Genomic DNA, 23,798 nt, shown 5'->3' on the forward strand with positions numbered 1-23,798 from the left:
TCTCCCTCTAAGACACTTCCAGACAACAAGTCCGTCTCCTTCATGAATACTGACGCGAAGTATTCATTCAGTATCTCCCCCATTCTATCAGGCTGTTAACATAGTTCCCCTTCTCTGTCCCTCAGAGGATTGATTTTTTTCTCTAACCACCCTTTTGCTCCTAACATATGAGTAAAATAACTTTGGATTTTCCTTAATCTTGTCTGCCAAGACCACTTCGTGCCCCCTTTTTGCCCTTCTAACTCCTTGTTTGAGTTCTGAACAAACAAAGAACAACCCAGCATGGGAAACAGGCCCTTCGGCCCAACGAGCCCACGCCACCATCTTAACAAAGCATCCTCTCCTACTCTCTCTATATTCCTCCAAAGCTCTCTCCATTCCCAGTTGCTTGGACCTAACGCATGCCTCTCTTTTCTTCTGATCAAGTCCTCAATATCCCTAGTTATCCACGGCTCTCTAATCCTACCTTTCCTATCCTTCCTCTTAACAGGCACATGTCTATCCTGCAACCTTATCAGTTGTCCCTTGAAAGACTCCCACATACCAGACGTGGACTTAGCCTCAAACAACTTCTCCCAATCAGTGGCTAACAGTTCCTGCCTAATCCAGCTGTAGCTAGCCTTCCCCCAATTTAGCACCCTCCATCCATCACAATACATTAACCCCAATCTCATGGAGGATTGTGTTTTAATGGAACATGATTTTGTTGAACATTTTAAATTGTTGCTTTAAATGTTTCCCATTGTTTTTTTACTGCCATAGCGGTTACTTTATTTACCAAATTAAGCTTTGCCAGCCCTTGCCTCATACCTATGTAATTGGCTTTATTTCAAGATTAAGATTCTTGTTGAGGATGAGAGTTTGCTGTTTTTAAACTTAATATAAAATTCAGTTATGATTATTCATTGGATTTTTTACTGAGGGTACTAATTAGCCCTGCTTCATTATATAACGCTGAATCTAAAATTGCTTTACCCTGAGTTGGTTCCAGAATTTTTTGTTCTTGGCAACTGTCAGAAAAATAATCTAAAAGCTCATCTCCTGGACCACTTTTGCTAATCTGATTGATGTCATCTATATGAAGATAAACGTCCCCAACAATTATTACACTTCCTTCAGTACACGCTTCAGTGAGTTCTTGCTTCATGCTCTGTGTGGGCTATCTACCGTTAGGGGGCCAAAACTACTTCTAACAGTGTTTTCTATCCTTGGTGTTCCTAATTTCCACCCATATTGATTCTTTCTGAATTTCTGAGCCAGGGTCCTTTCTCACTACTGCCCTTAAAGTCATTCTTCACTATCAGGGCTACCCCTCCTCCTTTGCCACTCTGTCTTGCCTTTTTGGAATGCAGCCTGGAAAATGTGTTCCCCAATGTTGATCACCTTTTAACCATGGCCCTGTAATGGTGATTAGATCTGCTACTTACTTATCTTACTGCAAATGCAGCCTGAATTCAAATTAGAGCTTTCGATTTTGTTTTATTACAATTACTATTCATATGGAGTTTACTTGTTGATGCACTATCACTGTTAAATGCTCTGTCCCACTCTGTTTATCTTCTATTGTCTCAACTTTCTTTAGATTTCCTTTCACAGACTGCTCCTCCTCCCTATCCCCAGTCCAAGTTCAGCGATTCACCGTGGACACAGATCTCAGCTTGGTTTAGGTGGAGCCCATCCCAACTGAACAACTCCCTCCTTCCTGAGTGTTTATGCCAGGACCACATTAATCAAAACCCCTGCTTTGCACAATATACTTTGAACATAAGAACAGAGCAAATGGATCTTTGAGTCCACTCCACCATTTAATCAGATTATGGCTGATCTTCTACGTACAGTTAATTCTTTCAATACGCTGATTGAGGAGCCTCTGGAGGACCAGTTTAGAACCATAGAATCCTGACAGTGCAGAAGGAGGCCATTCGGCCTATCTAGCCTGCACTGACTATCCAAAAGAGTATCTTATACAGTCCTACCACTTGTCTTACCCCCTTAACCCCACATATTTAGCATGGCTAATCCACCGAACCTACACATCTTTGGAGTGTGGGAGGAAACGCATACAGACATGGGGAGAACATGGAAACTCCACACAGTCATCCGAGGCTGGAATTGAACCCAGATCCTTGGCGCTAAGAGGCAGCAGTGCTAATCACTGTGCCACTGATTGCTCTACCTCACTGAATCTGCTTGGCTCTTTGCTGTGACATAATTGGAAACCTGTGGCTGCTCTCTCTCATGGACTTTGCTATCTCAAACACATTCACATTCAATCTTTGTCGATGAGCTCTTGCCATGAGGGGTGCTCAGGTTGATAACCTGTCATTGTTAGGGGTGCCCTTGTCAATGAGGTATCTAATGTATGTTTGATCTAATATCTGCCCTCCCATTTTTGGGGCTATCCTCCAGTGCCTGTCCAAAGGGACTGGTGAATGCTAACGCCTGTAGTAAAAGTCCACCCATAGTAAATGTCTCAACATCTTATCTTGCTGAGCAGTCACCTCTCCAGAGCAACCTCTACTGATGAACATGAATGTAAATGGCCTTAGTAATCAGTCATTGTTCTTTTTCACAGGACCTCAGTTCAGCTTTACCCAGGGGACAGGTATGTCAGGATGAGCAAAGGCTGGAAGTAATCTTTGCTGATCTAGCAAGACATAAAAACGACTCTCAGCAGAGGAGCTGGGCCTTGCATGAAGATGAGAGCATTATTTCCTGCTACTTGGAGGAACTGCTAGGTATTCTGGTGAGTTCTAAATAAGAAATGCTTCAGGTTACTAACCTTTTACAGTGGCCTCACTGTTAAATTCTTCAAGGATGTTGTGGAGTGGATATCTGAGAAACCAACCTTTCTTCACACGTGAACTATTCAACTCAGCCCACTGCACCCCATCACTGCAGTGTTCCCTCTGATTCAGTTTCAGAATAAGGGGTCTTCTATTTAAGATGGAGACAAGAAATTTCTTTCCTCAGCGTGGTGGTGGTGTGGGAGAGGGCAAGTGGAACGTCATTGAGTATATTCAAGGCTGAGTTAGAGATTTGATGGAGTAGGGAGTTTGAGGTTTTTAGAGGACAGGCATGAAAATGGAATTAAGGCCTCAAACAGATCAGCTGTGGTCTTATTAAATGATGGGGGTCTCATGCTGACGTAATATCATAGGTAACCTTTGTGACTTATCACCCTCTTATATAGTATAGAAGGTATCACTGTACTGGGAGCAATGTGCCCTCTAAATTTATTTGTCACGCGTGAGCAATTTGTGAGGAGACCCTTTCAACAGTTTTGTGCAGCACCCCCCACCCCACACATACTAACTTCAAGGGACCAAATTGTGCACAGCTCATACTATGGTGCAACTTAGAGAGGACATTGACTGGGACATCACCTAATAACGCGAGATGAAGGAACTGAGAGTTGTATATCCAAGTTTACAATGACAACATAGAGGCACATTAAATTGTGTACTTGAGAGCAGGAAGATACAAAGGACAAAAGGATATAGTTTTAGCAGTTCATTTAAACTGTGGGAGATGGAGTTCAATGTGGGGAAATGTGAGGTTATTCATTTTGGACCTGGGAACAAATCCAAATATTTTCTTAGTGGTAAGAGACAAGAAGCTGTGAACAATGGAACATCGGTGTCCATGTACCTAAATTGTTAAAAAGCTAGTGCACAAGTTAATCAAAATGTGTAATACAGAAGGAGTACAAAAAGGAGGAAGTGGTGTTTCAGTTTTCTTGGTTAGAACCCCATCTGGAATATAATATTCAGTTTTGACTAATATATATCAGAAAAGGTATACTGGCCTCGAAGGGGCCACAGTTTCAGATTCAATCCAATAATATCAGGGATTAAATTGTCAGGCTGGTCACAAATCTGATTTGTATCCCTTCAGTTTAGATGGTTGGAGGATGATCAAATCAAGGTCTAGAGTCGTAGAGGTTTACAGCATGGAAACAGGCTCTTTGGCCCAACTTGTCTATGCTGTACAGCCCCCGCACATACTAACTTCAAGGGAGAGGTTTACAGCATGGAAACAGGCCCTTCGGCCTGACTTGCCCATGCTGCCCTTTTTTTAAAACCCCTAAGCTAGTTCCAATTGCCCGCATTTGGCCCATATCCCTCTACACCCTTTTTACCCATGTAATTGTCTAAAAGCTTTTTAAAAAAACAAAATTGTACCCACCTCTACTACTACCTCTGGCAGCTTGTTCCAGATACTTACCACCCTGTGTGTGAAGAAATTGTCTCTATGGGTCCTTTTGTATCTCTCCTCTCTCACCTTAAACCTATGCCCTCTAGTTTTAGACTCCTCTATCTTTGGGAAAAGATATTGACTACCTAGCTGATCTACACCCCTCACTATTTTATAGATATCTTTAAGATCATCCCTCAGCCTTCTACGCTTCAGAGGAAAAATGTCCTAGTCTATCCAGCCTCTCCTTATAACTCAATCAACTCTCGGTAACATCCTAGTAACTCTCTTCTGCACTCCTTCTAGTTTAATAATATCCTTTCTATAATAGGGTGACCAGAACTATACACAGTATTCCAAGTATGGCCTTACCAATGTCTTGTACAACTTCAACAAGACATCCCAACTCCTGTATTCAGTGTTCTGACCAATGAAACCAAGCATGCCGAATGTCTTCTTTACCACTCTGTTCACTTGTGACTCTACTTTCAAGGAGCTATGAACCTGTACCCCTAGATCTTTTTGTTCTGTAACTCTCCCCAAGGCCCTACCATTAAATCATAGAAACCCATCGGTGCAGAAGGAGGCCATTTGGCCCATCGAGTCTGCACCAACCACAATCCCACCCAGGCCCAACCCTCATATCCCTACATATTTTATCCACTAATCCCTTTAACTTATGCAGTTCTAAGGGGCAATTTTTAGCATGGCCAACCAACATAACCTGCACATCTTTGGACTGTGGGATGAAACCGGAGCACCCGGAGAAAATCCATGCAGACACGAGAAGAATGTGCAAACTCCATACAGTGACTCAAGTCGGAATCAAAACCAAATCCCTGGAGCTGTGAAGCAGCAGTGCTAACCACTGTGCTACCGTGCTGCCCTCTGGCAGCTTGTTCCAGATACTTACCCACCCTCTGTGTGAAGAAATTGTCCCTCCGGATCCTTTTGTATCTCTCCCCTCTCACCTTAAACCTATGCCCTCTAGTTTTAGGCTCCCCTATCTTTGGGAAAAGATATTGACTATCTAGCTGATCTATGCCCCTCACTATTTTGTAGATATCTTTAAGATCATCCCTCAGCCTTCCATGCACCAGAGGAAAAAGTCCCAGTCTATCCAGCCTCCCATTAACTAAGTAAGTCCTGCCATGGTTCAGTCTATTAAAATGCATCACCTCGCATTTAGCCAAATTAAACTCCATCTGCCATTCATCAGCCCACTGGCCCAATTGATCAAGATCCCGTTACAATCCTAGATAACCTTCACTGTCCACTATGCCAACAGTCTTGGTGTCATCTGCAAAATTACTAACCATGCCTCATATATTCTCATCCAAATCATTAATATAAATGACAAATAACAGTGGACCCAGCACTGATCCCTGAGGCACACCAGTCAACAAAGCGATAACAATTCAATAGGATAGTTCCAGTTGATTGTCAATGTAATGCAGAAGTTCAGCATGAGAGGACACAGTCTTACAATGGAGAACTGTGTGCTCTCTTCTGCAGATTTTCATGTACAGGCTACTGGGAAGCTGCTGCTTTCCCCAAAAGGTGTTGAGGCCAGTTGAAATTTTTAGGACTGAGATTGATTGTTTCTGTTAGCCAAGGGATGCCAGAGATCTGGAGTAAAGGTGACAAATAATAAAGAGATATGGGTCATCTGTAATCCGGTAGAATGTGTGGAACAGACCGCAGGGGCTGAACAGCAATCATCTGGTTCCTGTGTGATCTCCCAGCTGCTGGAGATTCATTTATTTATTCAATAGGAGTGAGGAAACACAGTAATAATGACACTGATGAAGTGTTTCATATGTGATACCAGCTGGTGACATTCACAAACTCACCAGAGAACCAGTCGTTCTCCAAACGTGATTGAGCATGGAATTATAGCCTCAGTGGTTACATGTGCCGAGTGGACGTGAAGCAAGCAGCAGAAGCAGAAGGAGGCCATCATTAGAATATGGTGGGTGTTGTATTCCTCTGGAACTCATTCACAACACAGTCAACTTGGGCTTGATCTTCTCTGAAACTTGCTGCTTGCTTATTTCTTAGTTGCAGTAGTCTGTTTTTGCTTTACGCAGCCGTGTTCTACCCTTATTTCTTATTGACAAATAAACCAGCTTGTTTTAGAAGCAGGAGACTTGTATGTTCCAATCAATCAAGAGATGTGCCAAATCCGAGAGCGAGAGACAGACTCTGGATGTCACCAATCACTCTCTTGCTCCTTTTACTTCCTCAGACTGATGCAGATCCAGAAGTTTGTAAGAGGATGACCAAGAAGAACCGTTTTGAACCAATTCATTCACTTATTGCTTATTATCAGATGGTAAGAATGGTAAACACTTGAGTGTTTATGAAAAATGTGCATGGCGTATCAGAGGAGGATATCATTGAACTTTCCAGTATTATATTGTGGATTTACTTGGTTAAAAAAATTCTGTTTTCTCGCCTTTACTCAAAGCCAAGAGTAAACACAAATGTTGCACTGCCATTGCCAGTGTTTTTGATGAGGACGTTCTGAATGGTTCCTGGTGCAACAGGATTTAGGAATTTGCAGTGTGGAATATTATGGACAAAAAGTCTGATGATTAACATTAAGGTCCCTCACAATCCCATTTCCCTGTTATCTCCCTCACTAATCCCATTTTCCTGAGTTGCCTTCCTCACTGACACCATCTCTTTCCTGGCCTGATGTTTATCATGAAATTTATGGCTCTGATTTTTCAAAACTATGTTAAACTTGTCTCTCGCTTTTATCTTTTTCGACCCTCTTGATCAAATCTTTGCTAAGCATTCAGCTTGAGAGATTAACAGAGCTCCTTTTATTTTCCATCATATTTCAGGCTCTTGTAAATGAGGTGTCCAGAGCTGCACACAGTTTCATCGATGTAGCCTAATCATCATTTTCACTAGGAATCACTTTGTTGCTTTCATGCTCAGTTTCAGCTTGTTCTATTTCAATTTCTATCTGCCAATCCCAAGATTACATTTGTCCTCTCTGTCCTAATTATTTGATGTGCATGTTAGGGCACTCTTATGTTGAAGCAGTTGCAGAGAAGTGAGACAATTCAACAAAGAGAAGAGGAAGATGAGAGGAAAAAAATCAAGGTGATGCTGGAAGGTTGAAGGGCAGAGGAGGGTTAAAAAGATTTGAGGAGACAGAAGAAAGCCAGGTGAAAGTGCAGGCAGGGAAGAATATCAACAACTATCCTTGCTAAGTCCACCTTTGTTTAGTTTGGAATTCAGTTTAGTTTGGAAATCAGCCATGTGGGATTTGAACCTGGCTTACTAGTTCAATGACACTAGGCCACAGGAGGAAGCTGTCCACCTTTGTTGTCCTCCTATGCCACCATCTAACGAGTCACCCAATAAAGACATTAGCATTTGGATTCAGATGAGTACCAGCAATTGAATCCTTTGAGCCAATGAACTTTGTTTGAAATGATTATAGGCTACCAAAGGAATCGTTTACTTCTCGTTGAAGAAACGTGAAAATTCATCACCCACTTTTCGGTGAACTGCTAGATACCTACATTTTAGTTACCTGAACTGCCTGATTTAAACTGGTCTGGATTATATTGTCATTTAATCCACCATCCCCCTGTTAATATACACATAGGCTATATACATATAGAGTGCTAATGTCGCCTTGCTAACATTAACAAAAAGGAGGCAATTAGACTATAGAATTAGACTTCATTGGCATTTCAAGAATGATGATAAATGATGAGTGTAAACAAATACTAGGGTAGATGTTATTAATTGGTACTGTTAAGACCCAAAGTTGAAAACAGTTCCAGTGTTTTATTCCAGTCTTAACATAGTTCTACTTATTGTCGGCTGATATCATACAGAGTGGCCAAGGTTGACATCGAGGTTAGTTAATAGTCTTGAATAATGTGCCTTTGGGATATATTAAGAGTTTAGTTCATTTGGCTAGTGTCTGGTTATTTCCATGGCTCTTCCAGAAATATGAGGAGCTTATCCAGATTTGTCTTTCAGACTTGGTGCAGTGAAGCTGGTTGCCTCACTTTACTCTGGAATTATTAAACGAGTGTGATCAGTCTGATGTGGTAGTCCTCTTTTTTGCTTACTCTTGTACAAATATAGTACATGCTGCAGTAGTGCTGACACTTCTCTGAGTTCCTGTAGTGTCTCTCTCTGCCATCCTCTCATCATCTGTTCCACCACATAGTTTGTTTGTAATTTCCAGCCACGCTCAGAGTATTCTGATCAGCCTGTCTTTCGTGTCAAAGCATGCTTCTGATTAACAAACAATATTCAGTCAACCCAGGCAATCTGTCTCTTTTCATATATCTATACAGTCAAATTTGACATATTTCCTGATAGTAAGTTCTCATATATGGCAATAATTATCTCAGCTTTAGCTCATCAGTACTTATAATGAATAACTATTGTTATAAATCAGAGGTTGATATCGTCCTCCCCATGAACCAACATTGAAATATCCAAAAGAGGAGCACTTTGTCTTATCATCTGTAAGAAGTGTGTGTGGAGTGGTGTGACCTGCTTTTCAGCAACTTCTAGTGGTTAAATGCAAAATAAATCCCTGACGTTCACTCTAAAATCAACATGTAACAATTTATTTATCTAATTAACAGCGAACAAAATAACTAAACTATTGACAAACTCTTCTAACTACTAACTATTCCCAAATAAAACAAAATTCAAATGATATGCTGTTCAAATAAATACAATTACCACTCACTAACAAAAAAAATGAAATTTAATCATCTCTGAATTACAACTAGGTTTTGTGTCCTCTGGAATATTCTGGACCTTCTCTATTGATTCTTCTGTCTGGAACTTCTTTCTTCTTTTCTACTTTTGCTATTTAGATGGTGCTTTCTCTAAAACATAGACAAAACCGTGAGAGCCAGAGAGAGAGAGAGGTGTGAGCTGTTATCTCTGGCACGTGGCAGTTGCTCTATTATTTTGTTCCACTGCCCCCCTTTTATACCTGTGATGACAGATCAATATTTCCCACAATAGGATTAGTCCTAGGTTGTCAAAACCATCAGATTTAAATTTAATAAGTTCTTGGTATCAAAGTGTCTGATTCAAATTGATTGGCTACATTCAAAAGCCTCTTGTCTTGGGAAAACTGCTGCTTGGCCTTTCAATATAAATGTTTCAATTTGGGGCTCCCTATGTACTTGCATTTTTTTTAACTCTCTAAGCATAGAAAAAGCACCACCTTTTAAAGGGACCATGCAATGCTTTCTCCCTCGCATTTTACGATTTTATAAACTCCATTCTACAATTACTCTACCCAACTTTGCAACGCTATTAAGTGCTTAAAAACTAATCCCTCAACTGCAAATGTACTTAATTAACAGTCAATAAATACCTGTAGAAAACCAACCAGAGGACAATGTTCACTGTCCTTTATGAAATTCATTTCATGGTGTTTTTGCAGGTGGGGAACTGGGGAAGGTAAAATCACCTCATGATTTTTTGCTGGGAAATTATTGACCTGCGTAGAAGATTCGTCTAGAGTTGAACGGTCGAAAATAGAATATGGAATATGTGCAAAATAAAGCACGTGGATTTCAACATGAGTTTGATGCAAGGTCATCCATTTTGGACAAAGTCTAGATCTGAGTATTATTTGCTGTTGAGAATCCAGGAATAGTGAAGGTTAAAAGATATTTATGTATCCATGCATACAGATCACCGAAATGTAGTGGCCTGGTGCAACTAATAATTAAAAAGGTGCTTCTCTATAACCAGAACGCTGGAATATATTGAAATAGGAGCTATTGCTGTACAAAGCTTGAGTTTGGTCATATCTGCAGTATTATGTACAGTTCTGGGTGCTATATCTTAGAAAGAATTTATTGATCTTGGAGGGTGTGCAGCTGGGATTCACCAGAATGTTAGTAAGGCTTGAAGAGTTGGGTTATGAAGAGACAATATAGAAACTAGACTTGTTTTCTCTGGAACATAGAAGAATGAAGGTTGATTTGCTTGATGATGTTAGCATTTTGAAAAGAATTAACTGGGAGTCAAAGATAAGGGAACATAATGCAGAGCCAGGATAACCAAAAGAGAAGTTAGGGAACATTTCTTCACCCACAAGGTGGTGGCAATTTGAACTCTCTTCCATAAAAAATAGGTCTAGCTCAATTAATAGGTTTGAGTCTGAGGTCATAAGAACATAAGAAATAGGAGCAGGGGTAGGCCATCTAGCCCTTCGAGCCTGCCCCGCCATTCAATAAGATCATGGCTGATATGAAGTGGATCAGTTCCACTTTCCCACTTCCTCCCCATAACCTTTAATTCCCTTGTCTATCAGAAACTTATCTACCCGTGACTTAAATATATTCAGCGAGGTAGCCTCCACCACTTCAACGGGCAGAGAATTCCAGAGATTCACCACCCTTTGAGTGAAGAAGTTCCTCCTCAACTCCGATCTAAACTGCACCCCCACCCTTATCTTGAGGCTGTGCCCTCTAGTCCTGCTATCCTTTCTAAGTGGGAAAAATCTCTCTACCTGTACCCTATCTATCCCCTTCATTATCTTATATGTCTCTATAAGATCCCCCCTCAGCCTTCTAAACTCTACCGAGTACAGACCCAGTCTATTCAGTCTCTCTTCATAGGCTAGCCCCCTCATCTCCGGTATCAGCCTGGTGAACCTTCTCTGCACTCCCTCCAAGGCCAATATATCCTTCTGCAAGTGCGGCGACCAAAACTGCACACAGTACTCCAGCTGCAGCCTCACCAGTACCCTGTACAGTTGCAGCAAGACCTCCCTACTTTTATATTCTATCCCCCTCGCTATAAAGGCCAACATTCCATTCGCCTTCTTGACCACCTGCTGCAAAAACCTGCAGACTGGGTTTTTGCGATTTGTGCACAAGGACCCCCAGGTCCCTCTGCACCATAGCATGCTGCAGCTTTTCGCCTTTTAAATAATAATCCCTCCTACTATTATTTCTACCAAAGTGGATAACCTCGCACTTGCAGTGGATAACCTCCACTGATTTTCCAATGATTTTTACTCGCCACATGTAACCACAGCAAGTGGATGCAATTAGTTAAGATTTGATTGAATAGTGGAATATGTTCAAAGGGCTAAAAGTCCCACTGCTGCTCCTATACCCACCATCATGCACTGATAGAGTCAAAATTATTATGGCACAGAAGAGTACCAGTCCAGCTAATCCATTTCAGCTCTCTGTAGAGCAATCCTGCCAAGTCACATTCACCCATTGTAGCCCAGTTTCTTCAATCTTCCTGACAAGCAATGATGTTTGTAGACCTTGTTCCCAGTTGGAGCCTGTCGATGAGAGAGATAAAAAGAACAAAGAACAGTACAACACAGGAACAAACCTTCGGCCACCAAGCGTGTGCTGATCATGATGTCCTAACTAAACTAAAAAAAAGAAGCCGCCAGCTGTTATGTGGTCCATATCCCTCTATTCCTTCCCTTTTAATGTACCCATATAGATGCATCTTAAATGTTGTTAATATGCCTGCTTCCACCACCACTTCTGGCAGCACATTCCAAGCACCCACCATTCTCTGCATGACGAACTTCCCCGCACATCTCCTTTAAACTTTCTCCCTCTCACCTTGAACCTGTACCCCTTGAATTGACACTTCCACTCTGGGGAAAAAGCCCTTCTTTATCCACCTAGTTTATGCCTCTCATAATTTCGTAGACCTCTATCAGATCTCCCCGCAGCCTCTGTCTTTCCAGTGACAAACAATCCCGTTTTTTTTTCAACTGGCCTCATAGTTAACATCCTTCAGACCAGGCAACGTCCTAGTGAACCTTCTCTATACTCTTTCCAAAGCTTTCACATCCTTCCGGTAGTACTACATGCAATATTCCAATGAACTACATGCAATATTCCAAATACAGCCAAATCAAGGTTTTATGTAGCTGCAACATGATTTCCCATTTGTTAAGTTCCTCTGAGTACTGTTTTATAACGATAAATTCATAACATTACCCCTTTCTCACTGTTCAGAAGCACTGCATATTTCAGTGAAATGTCGGGTGTTTTTGGAACTTTGCCAACAGATAAAAATTTTCCTGTTTCCACCTGTCCCAGAATTTGACCAGAAATCTGAAGCCCTGCTTCAGTATTGTTTCTAAAGTCTGTAATCCTTCTACCTCTCAGTAACTCAGTGTGTGACATAGCAAACCAGAAGTTAAGTCCCATCATTATTGGGAGGAGGTGGCTTGTGGAATGCTCAGGAGGACAATGGATCAGTGGATTCAGGAACATTGCTGCTCCTCCTACCTTCACATCAAGGTAGATAAATCCCCGGAACCTGATCAAGTATATTCCAGGACACTGTGGGAGGCTAGGGAGGAAATTGTGAGGCCCCTAGCAGAGATATTTGAATCATCAATCACAGGTGAGGTGCCTGAAGTTTGGAGGGTGACAAATGTTGTACCTTTGTTTAAGAAGGGCTGCAGGGAAAAGCCTGAGCACTACAGGCCAGTGAGCCTCACATCTGTAGTGGGTAAGAAGGTGTTTTGAGAGACAGAATCTACAGGCATTTAGAGACACAAGGACTGAAAAGGGACAGTCAGCAAGACTTTGTGAGTGGGAAATCATGTCTGACAAATTTGACTTGAGTTTTTTGAAGCGGTAACTAAGAAGGGAGATGAAGGCAGTGCAGTTGATGTTGTCTACATGGACTTTGTAAAAAGTCTGACAACACCACATTTAAGTCCAACCTGGTGTTGTCAGACTTCTTACTGTGTTTACCCCAGTCCAACGCCGGCATGTCCACATCATGACTACATGGACTTTAGCAAGGCGTTTGACAAGGTACCACATGGTAGGTTGTTGCATAACATTAAATCTCACTCGATCCAGGGTGAGTTAGCCAAATGGATACAAAATTGGCTTGATGACAGAAGACAGAGGGTGCTTGTAGAGGGTTGTTTTGCAAATTGGAGGCCTGTGATCCGTGGTGTTCCTCAGGGATCAGTGCTGGGTCCACAGTTATTTGTCATCTATATTAATGACTTGGTTGGGAATATGAGGCATGATTAGTAAGTTTGCAGATGACACCAGGATTGGCGGCATAGTGGACAGCAAAGAAGGTTATCTAGGATTATAAGGGGATATCTTGATCAGTTGGGTCAGTGGGCTGGCGAATGGCAGACAGAGTTTAATTTAGACACGTGCGAGGTGCTGCATTTTGGTCGATCGAACCAGGTCAAGACTGACTCAGTTAATGGTAGGCACTGGGGAGAGTTACAGAACAAAGAGATCTAGGGGTACATGTTCATAGCTCCTTGAAAGTGGAGTCACAGGTGGACAGAGTGGTGAAGAAGGCATTCGGCATGCTTTGTTTGATTGGTCAGAACATTGAATACAGGAGTTGAGACGCCTTGTTAAAGTTGTACAAGACATTGGTAAGGCCACACTTGGAATACTGTGTGCAATTTTGGTCACCCTATTATAGAAAGGATATTATTAAACTAGAAAAAGTGCAGAAGAGATTTGCAAGGATGCTACCAGGACTTGATGGTTTGAGTTATAAGGAAAAGCTGGATAGACTGGGACTTTTTTCTCTGGAGCGAAGGAGGTTTATCTTAAGGGTGATCTTATAGAGGTGGATAAAATAACGAGGAGCATAGATCAGCTAGATAGTCAATATCTTTTCCCAAAGGTAGAGGAATCTAAAACAAGAGGGCATAGGTTTAAGATGAGTGGGGAGAGATGCAAAAGGGTCCAGAGGGGCAATTTTTTCACACAGAGTGGTGAGTGTCTGGAACAAGCTGTCAGAAGTAGTAGTAGAGGCGGGTACAATTTTGTCATTTAAAAAGTGTTTAGACAATTACATGGGCAAGATTGGTATGGAGAGATATGGGTCAAACGTGGTCAATTGGGACTAACTTAGGGGTTAAAAAAAGGGGTGGCCTGGACAAGTTGGGTCGAAGGCCTGTTTCTTTGCTGGAAACCTCTCATGACTCCAGGACATTCCTCTTAAATGTTGGGCCACAGCAAGCTCTTGAATCCCTGGCAGAACAGCCCAGCTCCCTACAGTTAAAACTCATTACATAAACAGGGCTGATGTCTCATTGGCTTTGTACAGGTCATAAAATCTGTTATAGGCAACAGAGTGAGATGCCTGAAAGGCAGTCTTTACCATTTTACTGGTTACCATTCTAAACATAGAAATCCTACAGTACAGAAACAGACCATTCAGCCCATCAAGTCTGCACCGACTGCAATCCCACCCAGGCCCTACCCCCATATCCCTACATATTTACCCACTAATCCCTCTAACCCACACATTTCAGGACACTGAGGACAATTTTTAGCACAGCCAATCAACCTAACCCGCACATTTTTGGACTGTGGGAGGAAACCGAAGTACCCGGAGGAAACCCATGCAAACACGAGGAGGATGTGCAAACTCCACACAGACAGTGACCCAAGCCGGGAATCGAACCCAGGTCCCTGGAGCTGTGAAGCAGCAGTGCTAACCACTGTGCTACCGTGCCACCCTACTGGTTAGCATTCTGCTAGTTACCACTGCCAATGTATTCTCATTTATATTGAGTGTGCAATCTGAGGCAGTAGGGTAATTTCATTGTGTGAGATGCATCGCTTCTCAAAATGTGTTAACATATAATATAGGTCAATCATTCCGAATTTGTATTTTTAAAACTAGATGAGAAAAAGTTCCATTGATGTTATTTCTCTGAAATATGTACTGTGGAATTTGAAAAGAAATGATTGTGAAATCAGGATCTGAGCAGTAGCTTGAGCTCCTGGTGAGCACTGATTTGGAGAAATATATTAATGTAGAACACTACTGAGCAGTACTGGTGTACTGTGTCCACTGTGACTTACCATCATTCCATTCTATCCCAGGAACATCGAGTCACCTTGCGTCTGTTCCTACTGAAGTGCTTTGGAGCAATGTGTAACCTGGATGCAACTATCATCTCAACTTTGGCAAATTCGGTGCTGCCAATGGAACTGGCACGAGACATGCAATCTGACACCAAAGGTAAGCAACTATGCCAAGATAGAGTGCAGCAATAATGACAAAGAACTGAGTGTTTGAAATGCAGCACCTAGCTTTATACAGATGTAATAGTAATTTGGAGGAATTGGGTGGATGCTTAGTGTGAATACAGTCAAATAAAACACCAAGTACATCGTGCAGATGGATAAAGCACCGAGTACATTGTGCACACAGATAAAACACCAAGTAGATTATACAGGCGAATAAAGCACCGAGTGCATTGTATGAGCGAATTGTACAGGCGACTAAGAACTGAGTACATTATGCAGGCGGATAAAGCACCGAGTACATTGTGCAGACAGATAAAACGCCAGTACGTTGTGCAGATGGATAAAACACCAAGTACTATGTGCAGGCGAATATAGCACCGAGTACATTGTGCAGGCGAATATAGCACCGAGTACATTGTGCAGGCGAATATAGCACCGAGTACATTGTGCAGGCGAATATAGCACCGAGTACATTGTGCAGGCGAATATAGCACCGAGTACATTGTGCAGGCGAATAAATTACCGACTACACTGTGCAGACAGATAAATTACCGACTACGCTGTGCAGACGGATAAAGCACAGAGTACATTATGCAGATGGATAAAGCGCTGAGCACATCGTGCGGACGGATGAAGCACCGAATACATTGTACAGGCGAATAAAGCACCGAGTAAACTGCACAGATGAATAAAGGAGCAAGTACATGATACAGGCAGATAAAGCACTGAGGACATTGTAGAGGTGAATAAAACACCGAGTACATTGTACAGGCAGATAAATTACCGAGTAAATTGTGCAGACGGATAAAGCACCGAGTACGTTGTGCTGACAGGTTAAGCACCAAGTACATTATATAGGCAGATAAAGCACTGAGTATATTGTACAGGCGAATAAAGCACCAAATACATTGTACAGGCGGATAAAACACTGTCTGAATTATTATAAATACAAATAAATAACAAGTACAGATCTTGACTTAGCGCAGTGGTTAACACTGCAGCCTCAGTGCCAGGGACCCAGATTTGATTCCAGCCTTGGGTGAGTGTCTGTGTGGAGTGTGCAAGTTCCCCTGTCGGTGTGATTTCCTTCGTAGTGTTTCAGTTCCTTCCCACAGTCTGAAAATGTGCAGGTTAGGGGGATTGGCCATGGTAAATGAACATGGTTATGGGGATAGTGTGGAAGGGTGGACCTGGGTTGGATGCTCTCTGATAATTGGTGTTGTCTCGATGGGCTGCATGGCTTCCTTCTCCACCTTAGACTTTCTGTGATTGGCGTAAAGCTCAATGAATACATCTGAAACGGTTTGAAAGTCTCAACAGTGTCAAACATCATCCTTTAATGGCCATTACGTGGGTGAGTTGGTATGGAATCAAGGATTAATTTGAATTGACTGATTTCCCCACTTGTAGAAAATCTCTGTATTCTCTTTAATCATAGATGAGGTTATGCAGGACTGGAGAATAGCCAATGTTGTCCCTTTGTTGAAGAAGGGCAACAGGGGTAATCGAGATAACTGCAGGCTGGTGAGCAGACAGTGGTAGGGAAATTATTGGAGGGGATTCTTAGAGACAGGATTTATTCATATTTGGAAAAATATGGACTTATTTGTGATAGGCAGTGTGGCTTCGTGCGGGAGAGGTCATGTTTCACAAAATTGTGTGTGTTTTTTGAGGAAGTGACAAAGATGATTGATGAGGGCAGGGTGGTGAATGTTGTCTACATGAACTTTAGCAAGGCCTTTGACAAAGTCCCTCATAACAGGCTGATATAAAAGATGAAGTCACACAGGATCCATGTTGAGCTGATAAGATGGATACAGAACTGGTTTGGTCACAGAAAACAGAAGTTGTTTTTCTGGCTGGAGACCTGTGACCAGTGATGTTCTGCAGGGATCAGTGCTGGGATCCATGTTGTTCTTGACATATATAAATTTGGAGGAGAATGTGGATGGTCTGATTGGTAAATTTTCAGAGGACACAAAGATTCGGGGAGCTGTGGATAGTGAGGAAGATTGCCAGAGGATACAGCAGGATTTAGATCAACTGAAAACTTGGATGAAGAAATAGCAGATGGAATTTAATCTGGACAAATGCAAGGTGCTGCATTTTGGAAAGTCTAAAGCAGGAGGGAAGCATTCAGTAAATGGCAGAACCCTTAGAAGCATTAACATACTGAGGGATCTCGGCAAACAGGCCCACAGTTCCCTGAAAGTGGCAACATAAGAAGATGTATGACATGTTTGCCTTCATCAGTCAGGGCAAAGAATATAAAAATTGGCAAGTCATGTTGCAGCTGTATAGAATTTTAGTTAGGTAACATTTGGAATATTGCATTTAGTTCTGGTCACCTCACTACCAGAAGGTTTGGAGGGTAATAGCTATGAGAAGATATTGAACAAACTTGATTTGTTTTCACTTGAAAGCCAGAGGCTGAGGGGTGACCAGGTAGAAGTATACAAAATTGAGAGGCATGGATAGTTGGAGTCTTTTTCTCAGGGTAGAAATGTCAATTACCAAAGAACATAAGTTTAGGGTAAAAGCAGTTAAGTTTAAAGGAGATGTGAAAGGCAAGTTTTTTTACACAGAGGTCAGTAAGTGTCTGGAATGTGCTGCCAGAGGAGGTGTTAGAAGCAGATACGATAACATTTAGGAGACATTTTGACAGATACATGAAGAGGCAGGGAATCGAGGGATATGGACAGCGTGGAGGCAAAACTACTTCACCTTAGAAAGGCACATGTGTCAGCCCATGCTTTCAGGCCTATTTCAATGCTGTGCTGTTCTTTGATCTTTTGAATGAGCCCAGTTTAGTCTAGATTTGATGGGTTAGCAATGACATTGAGGTTCCATATCAACTCCACGAGAGCTAGCTCAGTTTAGTAGCTTAAAGTGAGCAGCACCAGATTCCAAATGTAATTACAGAGCATGACATGAACTGACTGAAGTATTTCACCTTGTTTCTTGTCTCTTAGAACACCAGAAGCTGTGTTACTCTGCGCTGCTACTCACTATGATATTTTCAATGGGTGAGCCATTGCCCTATCATCACTATGGTATGTATAAAACTGCACAATATCCCAGCAACTTAGTGTCATGATAGTTATATATGAACGTACTCCTTAAACATCCTAACACTTTAAAATTATGATTTATTATTTTTGTCAGCAGCTCATATTATAACCTGTTTATTCTTCCATAACTGGACCAATAAGGGTATCTTCCTATGCAATGAAATGAAAGTGTGTGGGTCCCTCGGGAGCATGCAGTTTTTTGCTCAGTTTTGAACAGCATTTTCCGCTCGCTCACTCTTCCTTCACACACTGCTATTGTCCAGGGTATGGCTTCACAGTTGCTTGGTGCCTTGCACAAACAGTTAATCTTTCGTCAGCTGAGGCAGCGCATGTCTGCACATTCATTCTTTGTCTGCATGCATTTCCTCTGGGTGATCCAGTTTCCTCCCACACTCCAAAAATGTGGGGATTCAGTGGATTGGCAATGCCCTTAGTGTCAGGGGCCTAGCTAGAGTATATGCATAGGGTTATGGGGATAGGGCCTGTGGTAGGTACATGCTTGATGGGCCGAATGGCCTCTTTCTGTACTCTAGGACTCTATGATCAATGACAGGTTGTCCATGCTGGCAGCAGCTAGCTGGGAGCAGCCAGGAAGCAGTCTTAATGTCCCAGCCTGCTCATCATAATCCAGACTGAATGTGGTACATTCTCAGATTGGTCCCTTACTGCCATGACCAGTTGGGTTCCTGTGTAATCCTGAAATATGTATGTAAAGTTAACCAGTGCTGCTGCCAAGTTTGCCCTCTGCATCAGCCCGAGACTCATGTTCTGAACTCGTTTTTGCAAAAATGTGTTTTATTCATAGAATATCTGACAGAACATTGCAAATATCTCAAAATGGCCATCACACACAGCAATAATATTCAGGTTTCCTGCATAGATCAAGTTGCATTCTGAGATGCTTCAATACAATTGTGAAATGTCGTATTCACTGCATACGTTCAGTTGGGGTCAACACTGGAAGATCAACAAATTTGAGACCAAAGAGGTTCTATCACTGTGTTGATGATCCTCTAGCAGCAGTTGATGTTTATGGCAGGGAACAGTATATAGGGCACAGAGTCCTGCATCACAGAGCTGCTTGGGATGAACTTTGACAAACAATGGTTAGCAGTGCTGCGTCACAGCGCCAGGGATCCGGCTTCGATTTCCAGCTTGGGTCACTGTCTGTGTGGAGTTTGCACGTTCTCCCCGTATCTGCGTGAGTTTCCTCTGGGTGCTCTGGACCCCCACCCCCCACACTCCAAAGATGTGCAGGTTAGGTTGATTGGCCATGCTAAATTGCTCTTTAGTGTCAGGGGGTTAGTAGGGTAAATAAGTAGAGTTTTGAGATGCATCGGTTTGAGGGATTAGCAGGTTAAATATGTAGGGATATGGGGTAGGATCTGGGTGGGATAGTGACCGGTGCTGACTCAATGGGCCGAATGGCCTCCTTCTGCACTGTAGTGTTTCAATGATTATGGGGATAGGGCTTGGTGGGATTGTGGTCAGTGCAGACTCGATTGGACGAATGGCTTCTTCTGCACTGTAGGAATTCTAATAACACTATTCTAATAAACACCACCTCACCTCTCTCCAGATTGTCTTTGCAGAGGCATGTTCTACCAGGAGATATCCAGTTGTCTGCTCAGCAGTACCAGCATTCTAATCCCTGTTTGAGTTGTTGTCTGTGTTTCCTCCATGCTGAAATACTGCTCTGCAACTTTAATCACTTTGTGTGTATTACTTTCAGATTATTGATCGATTTTTGCTAAGGCCCACCAGCACCTTCTCATGGGAAACTAAGGATGGGCAATGAGTGCTAGCCTTGCTCACAACACCGTAATCCTGAGATGAATATAAAACTTTGTGTACAGTATTGAGACACAGGAGGGAGGGTTTCACGGACTTCACAAATCCTCACTGAAGGTCCCAGCTCGAGGCAGGCAGGAAAGAGAGATTACGCCACCTGCTGTACATTTGAAGGAATCATCAATTGGGCACTGGTGGAGGCTGCTCTTTCACCTCAACTTTGTGAGTCCCTTAAAGTGAATCTCTCGTGACGCCACATTCGTCTCCATATTCTTCACTTGAAATTAAAGAGGTGGATGTTTTGTGTCATCTTTGTGATATTTTCATAGGAAAAAGTCTGACAACACCAGGTTTCATTCCAACCAATTTATTTGATAATAAACTCACTAGCTTTCGGGGTTAGCCCCTTCATCAGGTGAATGGAGAGTTCTGGCTTCAGACAGAGCATATAAAGCACAGACAGTTTACAGATTACTGATTAGAATGCGAATCTTTACACCTAACCTGCTGTTCAAGTCTTAAAGTGGCTAACAATGTGAGTGGAAGGAGCACTGATTACAGGTTGCAGAGATGTGTATTGTCTCCAGACAGTACAGTAAGTGAGGTTTTGCAAACCCAGGCAAGTCACGGGGGTTACAGATAGTGCGACATGAACCCAAGATCCCTGTTGAGACCGTCCTCATGTGTGCGGAACTTGGCTATCAGTCTCTGCTCAGCGACTCTGCGCTGTCGTGTGTCGTGAAGGCTGCCTTGGAGAACGCTTACGCAAAGGTCAGAGGCGGAATGCCCATGACCACTGAAGTGTTCGCCAACAGGAAGGGAACAGTCTTGCCTGGTGATTGTCGAGCGATGTTCATTCATCCGTTGTCGTAGCGTCTGCATGGTCTCCCCAATGTACCATGCTTCGGGACATCCTTTCTTGCAACGTATCAGGTAGACAATGTTGGCCGAGTTGCAAGAGTATTTACCGTGTACCTGGTGGATGGTATTCTCACGTGTGATGATGGTATCCATGTCGATGATCTGGCATGTCTTGCAGAAGTTGCTGAGGCAGGGTTGTGTGGTGTTGTGGTCACTGTTCTCCTGAAGGCTGGGTAGTTTGCTGCGAACAATGGTCTGTTTGAGGTTGTGTGGTTGTCTGAAGGCAAGAAGTGGGTGTGTGTGGATGGCCCTGGCAAGATGTTCGTCTTCATCAATGATATGTTGATGCGCCGTAGCGGGTCCTAGGCGCAAGGGTTGTTGGGAAGGGAGCGCGGGAGTATAAAACAGGTACTCACCCGAGGATCAGTCTCATTGTTCTCCGGAGCAATGTTCTGGTGGCTGGTGAGTGTGAAACTGCGAGTGTACTTTTTTTTAAAATTGCATTGCTGGGTCGCGGGTTTTTTTTTCCTTTCCCGCTTTCTGTAGCGGGTCCTAGCTGCAAGGGCTGTTGGGAAGGGAGCGCGGGAGTATAAAAACAAGGCCACAGTAGACAGCGGCCAGCGGAGTGAGGCGGGTGCTGAGTGAGTACTGCAAGGGCTTTGGCTCACAGGGCTTAGGCGAGGCAGGCTTAGGCAAGGTGAGTTACTGGTCAAATTTGTCTAACTGTGTCCATAGGTCTAAGGGTAGTCAAATAAATGGCAGGGTCCTTGGGGAGGCGTGTCAGCTGTGTAAGGTGCAATATGTGGGAGTTCCTGGAGACACAGCATCTCCGGAGAGTCCACATCTGCACCAAATGTCTGGAGTTGCAGCGTTTGAGGGCCCGGGTTAGGCAACTGGAGCTGAGGCTGGAGGATTTATTTTTAATTAGGGAAAATGAGGCACTAATGAATAGGAAGCAGATTCAAGAGGGGATCCCAGAGCCAAGGAGGGGGGATGGGTGGGTTACAGTTAGGAAGGGGAAAAAGAAGAGGGGTAATGTTCCAAAGGCTCAAGATAGCAGGGGTAAGGCACCAACTGAGGTGGAAAGGGCACGAGGGGAAGAGGAAAATGCCTCAGAGGGAAGGAAGGAGGCTGGATGTGAGATAGTGGTGGGGGACGGGAGGGTTAGAGGAATTGATAGGCGGTTCTGTGGGCAAAAGCAGGACTCCAGGATGGTGGTCTGCCTCCCTGGAGCAGGGGTACAGGATGTGTCGGAGAGGGTAGAGGGAATCTTGAAGGGCCAAGGAACCCAGGCGGATGTAATTATACATGTAGGTGAGAAGGACATAGGAAAGAAGAGTAGGGGGGAAATACGTAGGCAGTTCAGGGAGTTGGGAGCCAGGCTGAAGTGTAGGGCCTCCAGGGTGGAAATCTCTGGGCTGCTGCCAGTGCCCAGCAATAGCAGGGATAAGAATAATGAGATCCTGCAGCTGAATGTGTGGCTGAGGGATTGGTGCAGGACAGAGGGTTTTAGTTTTGTTGACCATTGGGAAGTCTTTGCAAAGGAAGGGCACTTGTATAAGAGGGATAGGGAACACTTAAATGGGAAGGGTACACATATTTTAGCTGGGAGGCTGGCTGGAGTGTTTAGGCAGGGTTTAAACTAGTATGGAGGGGGGGTGGGGAGGAGAGAGACAGCTCAGGCACTGGGAGTGAGTTGGAGGTCAGGGTAAGTCTAGATGATAGGAAAATCCCCCAGGAGAAGGAGGATCCGAGAGGGCCTGAGGGTCTTTGGTGCATCTGTTTTAATGCGAGGAGTGTGATGGGAAAGTCGGATGAACTTAGGGCCTTGATGTTCGCAAGGAATTTAGATGTGGTGGCAGTGTCAGAGACGTGGTTAAAGGAGGGGCAGGACTGGCAGCTAAATATTCCAGGGTATAAGTGTTTTAGGCGTGATAGGGGAGGGTTGAAAAGAGGAGGGGGAGTGGCACTCTTAGTAAGGGAGCAGATCACAGCGGTGCAGAGGGAGGATTACATGGAGGGGTTGGGAATTAAGTCTCTGTGGGTGGAGTTGAGGAATAGGAAGGGGGCCATTACTACGCCAGGAGTGTACTATAGCCCGCGGGCAGTGGAAGAGGATATATGTAGGGACATTTTGGATAAGTGTAGGAAGAACAGGGTTGTTGTTGTGGGAGATTTTAATCTCCCTGGGGTGGATTGGAAGGTGCCTAGAGCTGGGGGTCGGACGGGGAGGAATTCGTAAGATGTGTATTGGAAGGATCCTTGCAACAGAATGTAGATAGCCTGACTAGAGAGGGGGCAATACTGGATTTAGTTCTGGGAAATGAGCCGGGTCAGGTGGTTGAGGTTGCGGTAGGTGAACATGTGGCTAATAGTGACCACAACTCCGTCTACTTTAGGATACGAATGGAAAAAGATGAGAGCTGTCCTAAGGGGAGGGTGCTAAATTGGGGGAAGGCTAGATACAGCCGGATTAGGCAGGAGCTTAAGGATACAGACTGGGATAGGCTGTTGGAAGGCAAGACCACGTTAGGCATGTGGGAGTCTTTCAAGGGAAAACTGCAATGGGTGCAGGAAAGGCATGTGCCGGTTAGGAGAAAGGATGGGAAAGGTAGGATTAGGGAACCGTGGATTACTAGAGGTACAGAAGACCTGATTAGGAAGAAACGAGAGGCGTATGTCAGGTCTAAGCAGCTAGGAACAGAGAGAGCGTTGGAGGAATACAGAGAGAGTAGGAGGGATCTCAAACAGGGAGTTAGGAGAGCAAAGAGGGGGCATGAGATGGCTTTGGCAGGTAGGGTTAAGGAGAATCCAAAGGCGTTTTACTCCTATCTTAAGAACAAAA

General features: G+C 43.4%; 1 protein-coding gene across 3 annotated transcripts in view; it reads left to right on the forward strand.

The window, feature by feature from the left end:
* The window catches only part of nckipsd (NCK interacting protein with SH3 domain), a 257,102-nt gene that overhangs the window by 176,775 nt on the left and 56,529 nt on the right, over positions 1-23,798 (forward strand). For all 3 annotated transcript variants that reach the window (XM_080184846.1, XM_080184870.1, XM_080184862.1), the window contains 4 exons: positions 2,576-2,746; positions 6,446-6,532; positions 15,084-15,222; positions 18,203-18,283. In XM_080184846.1, the coding sequence (XP_080040972.1) occupies positions 2,576-2,746; positions 6,446-6,532; positions 15,084-15,222; positions 18,203-18,283 (478 nt within the window). The remainder of the gene's footprint in view (positions 1-2,575; positions 2,747-6,445; positions 6,533-15,083; positions 15,223-18,202; positions 18,284-23,798) is intronic.

This window comes from Carcharhinus amblyrhynchos, chromosome 3 (assembly GCF_965287045.1).
Source record: "Carcharhinus amblyrhynchos chromosome 3, sCarAmb.v2.hapA, whole genome shotgun sequence".
NCBI lineage: Eukaryota > Metazoa > Chordata > Chondrichthyes > Carcharhiniformes > Carcharhinidae > Carcharhinus > Carcharhinus amblyrhynchos.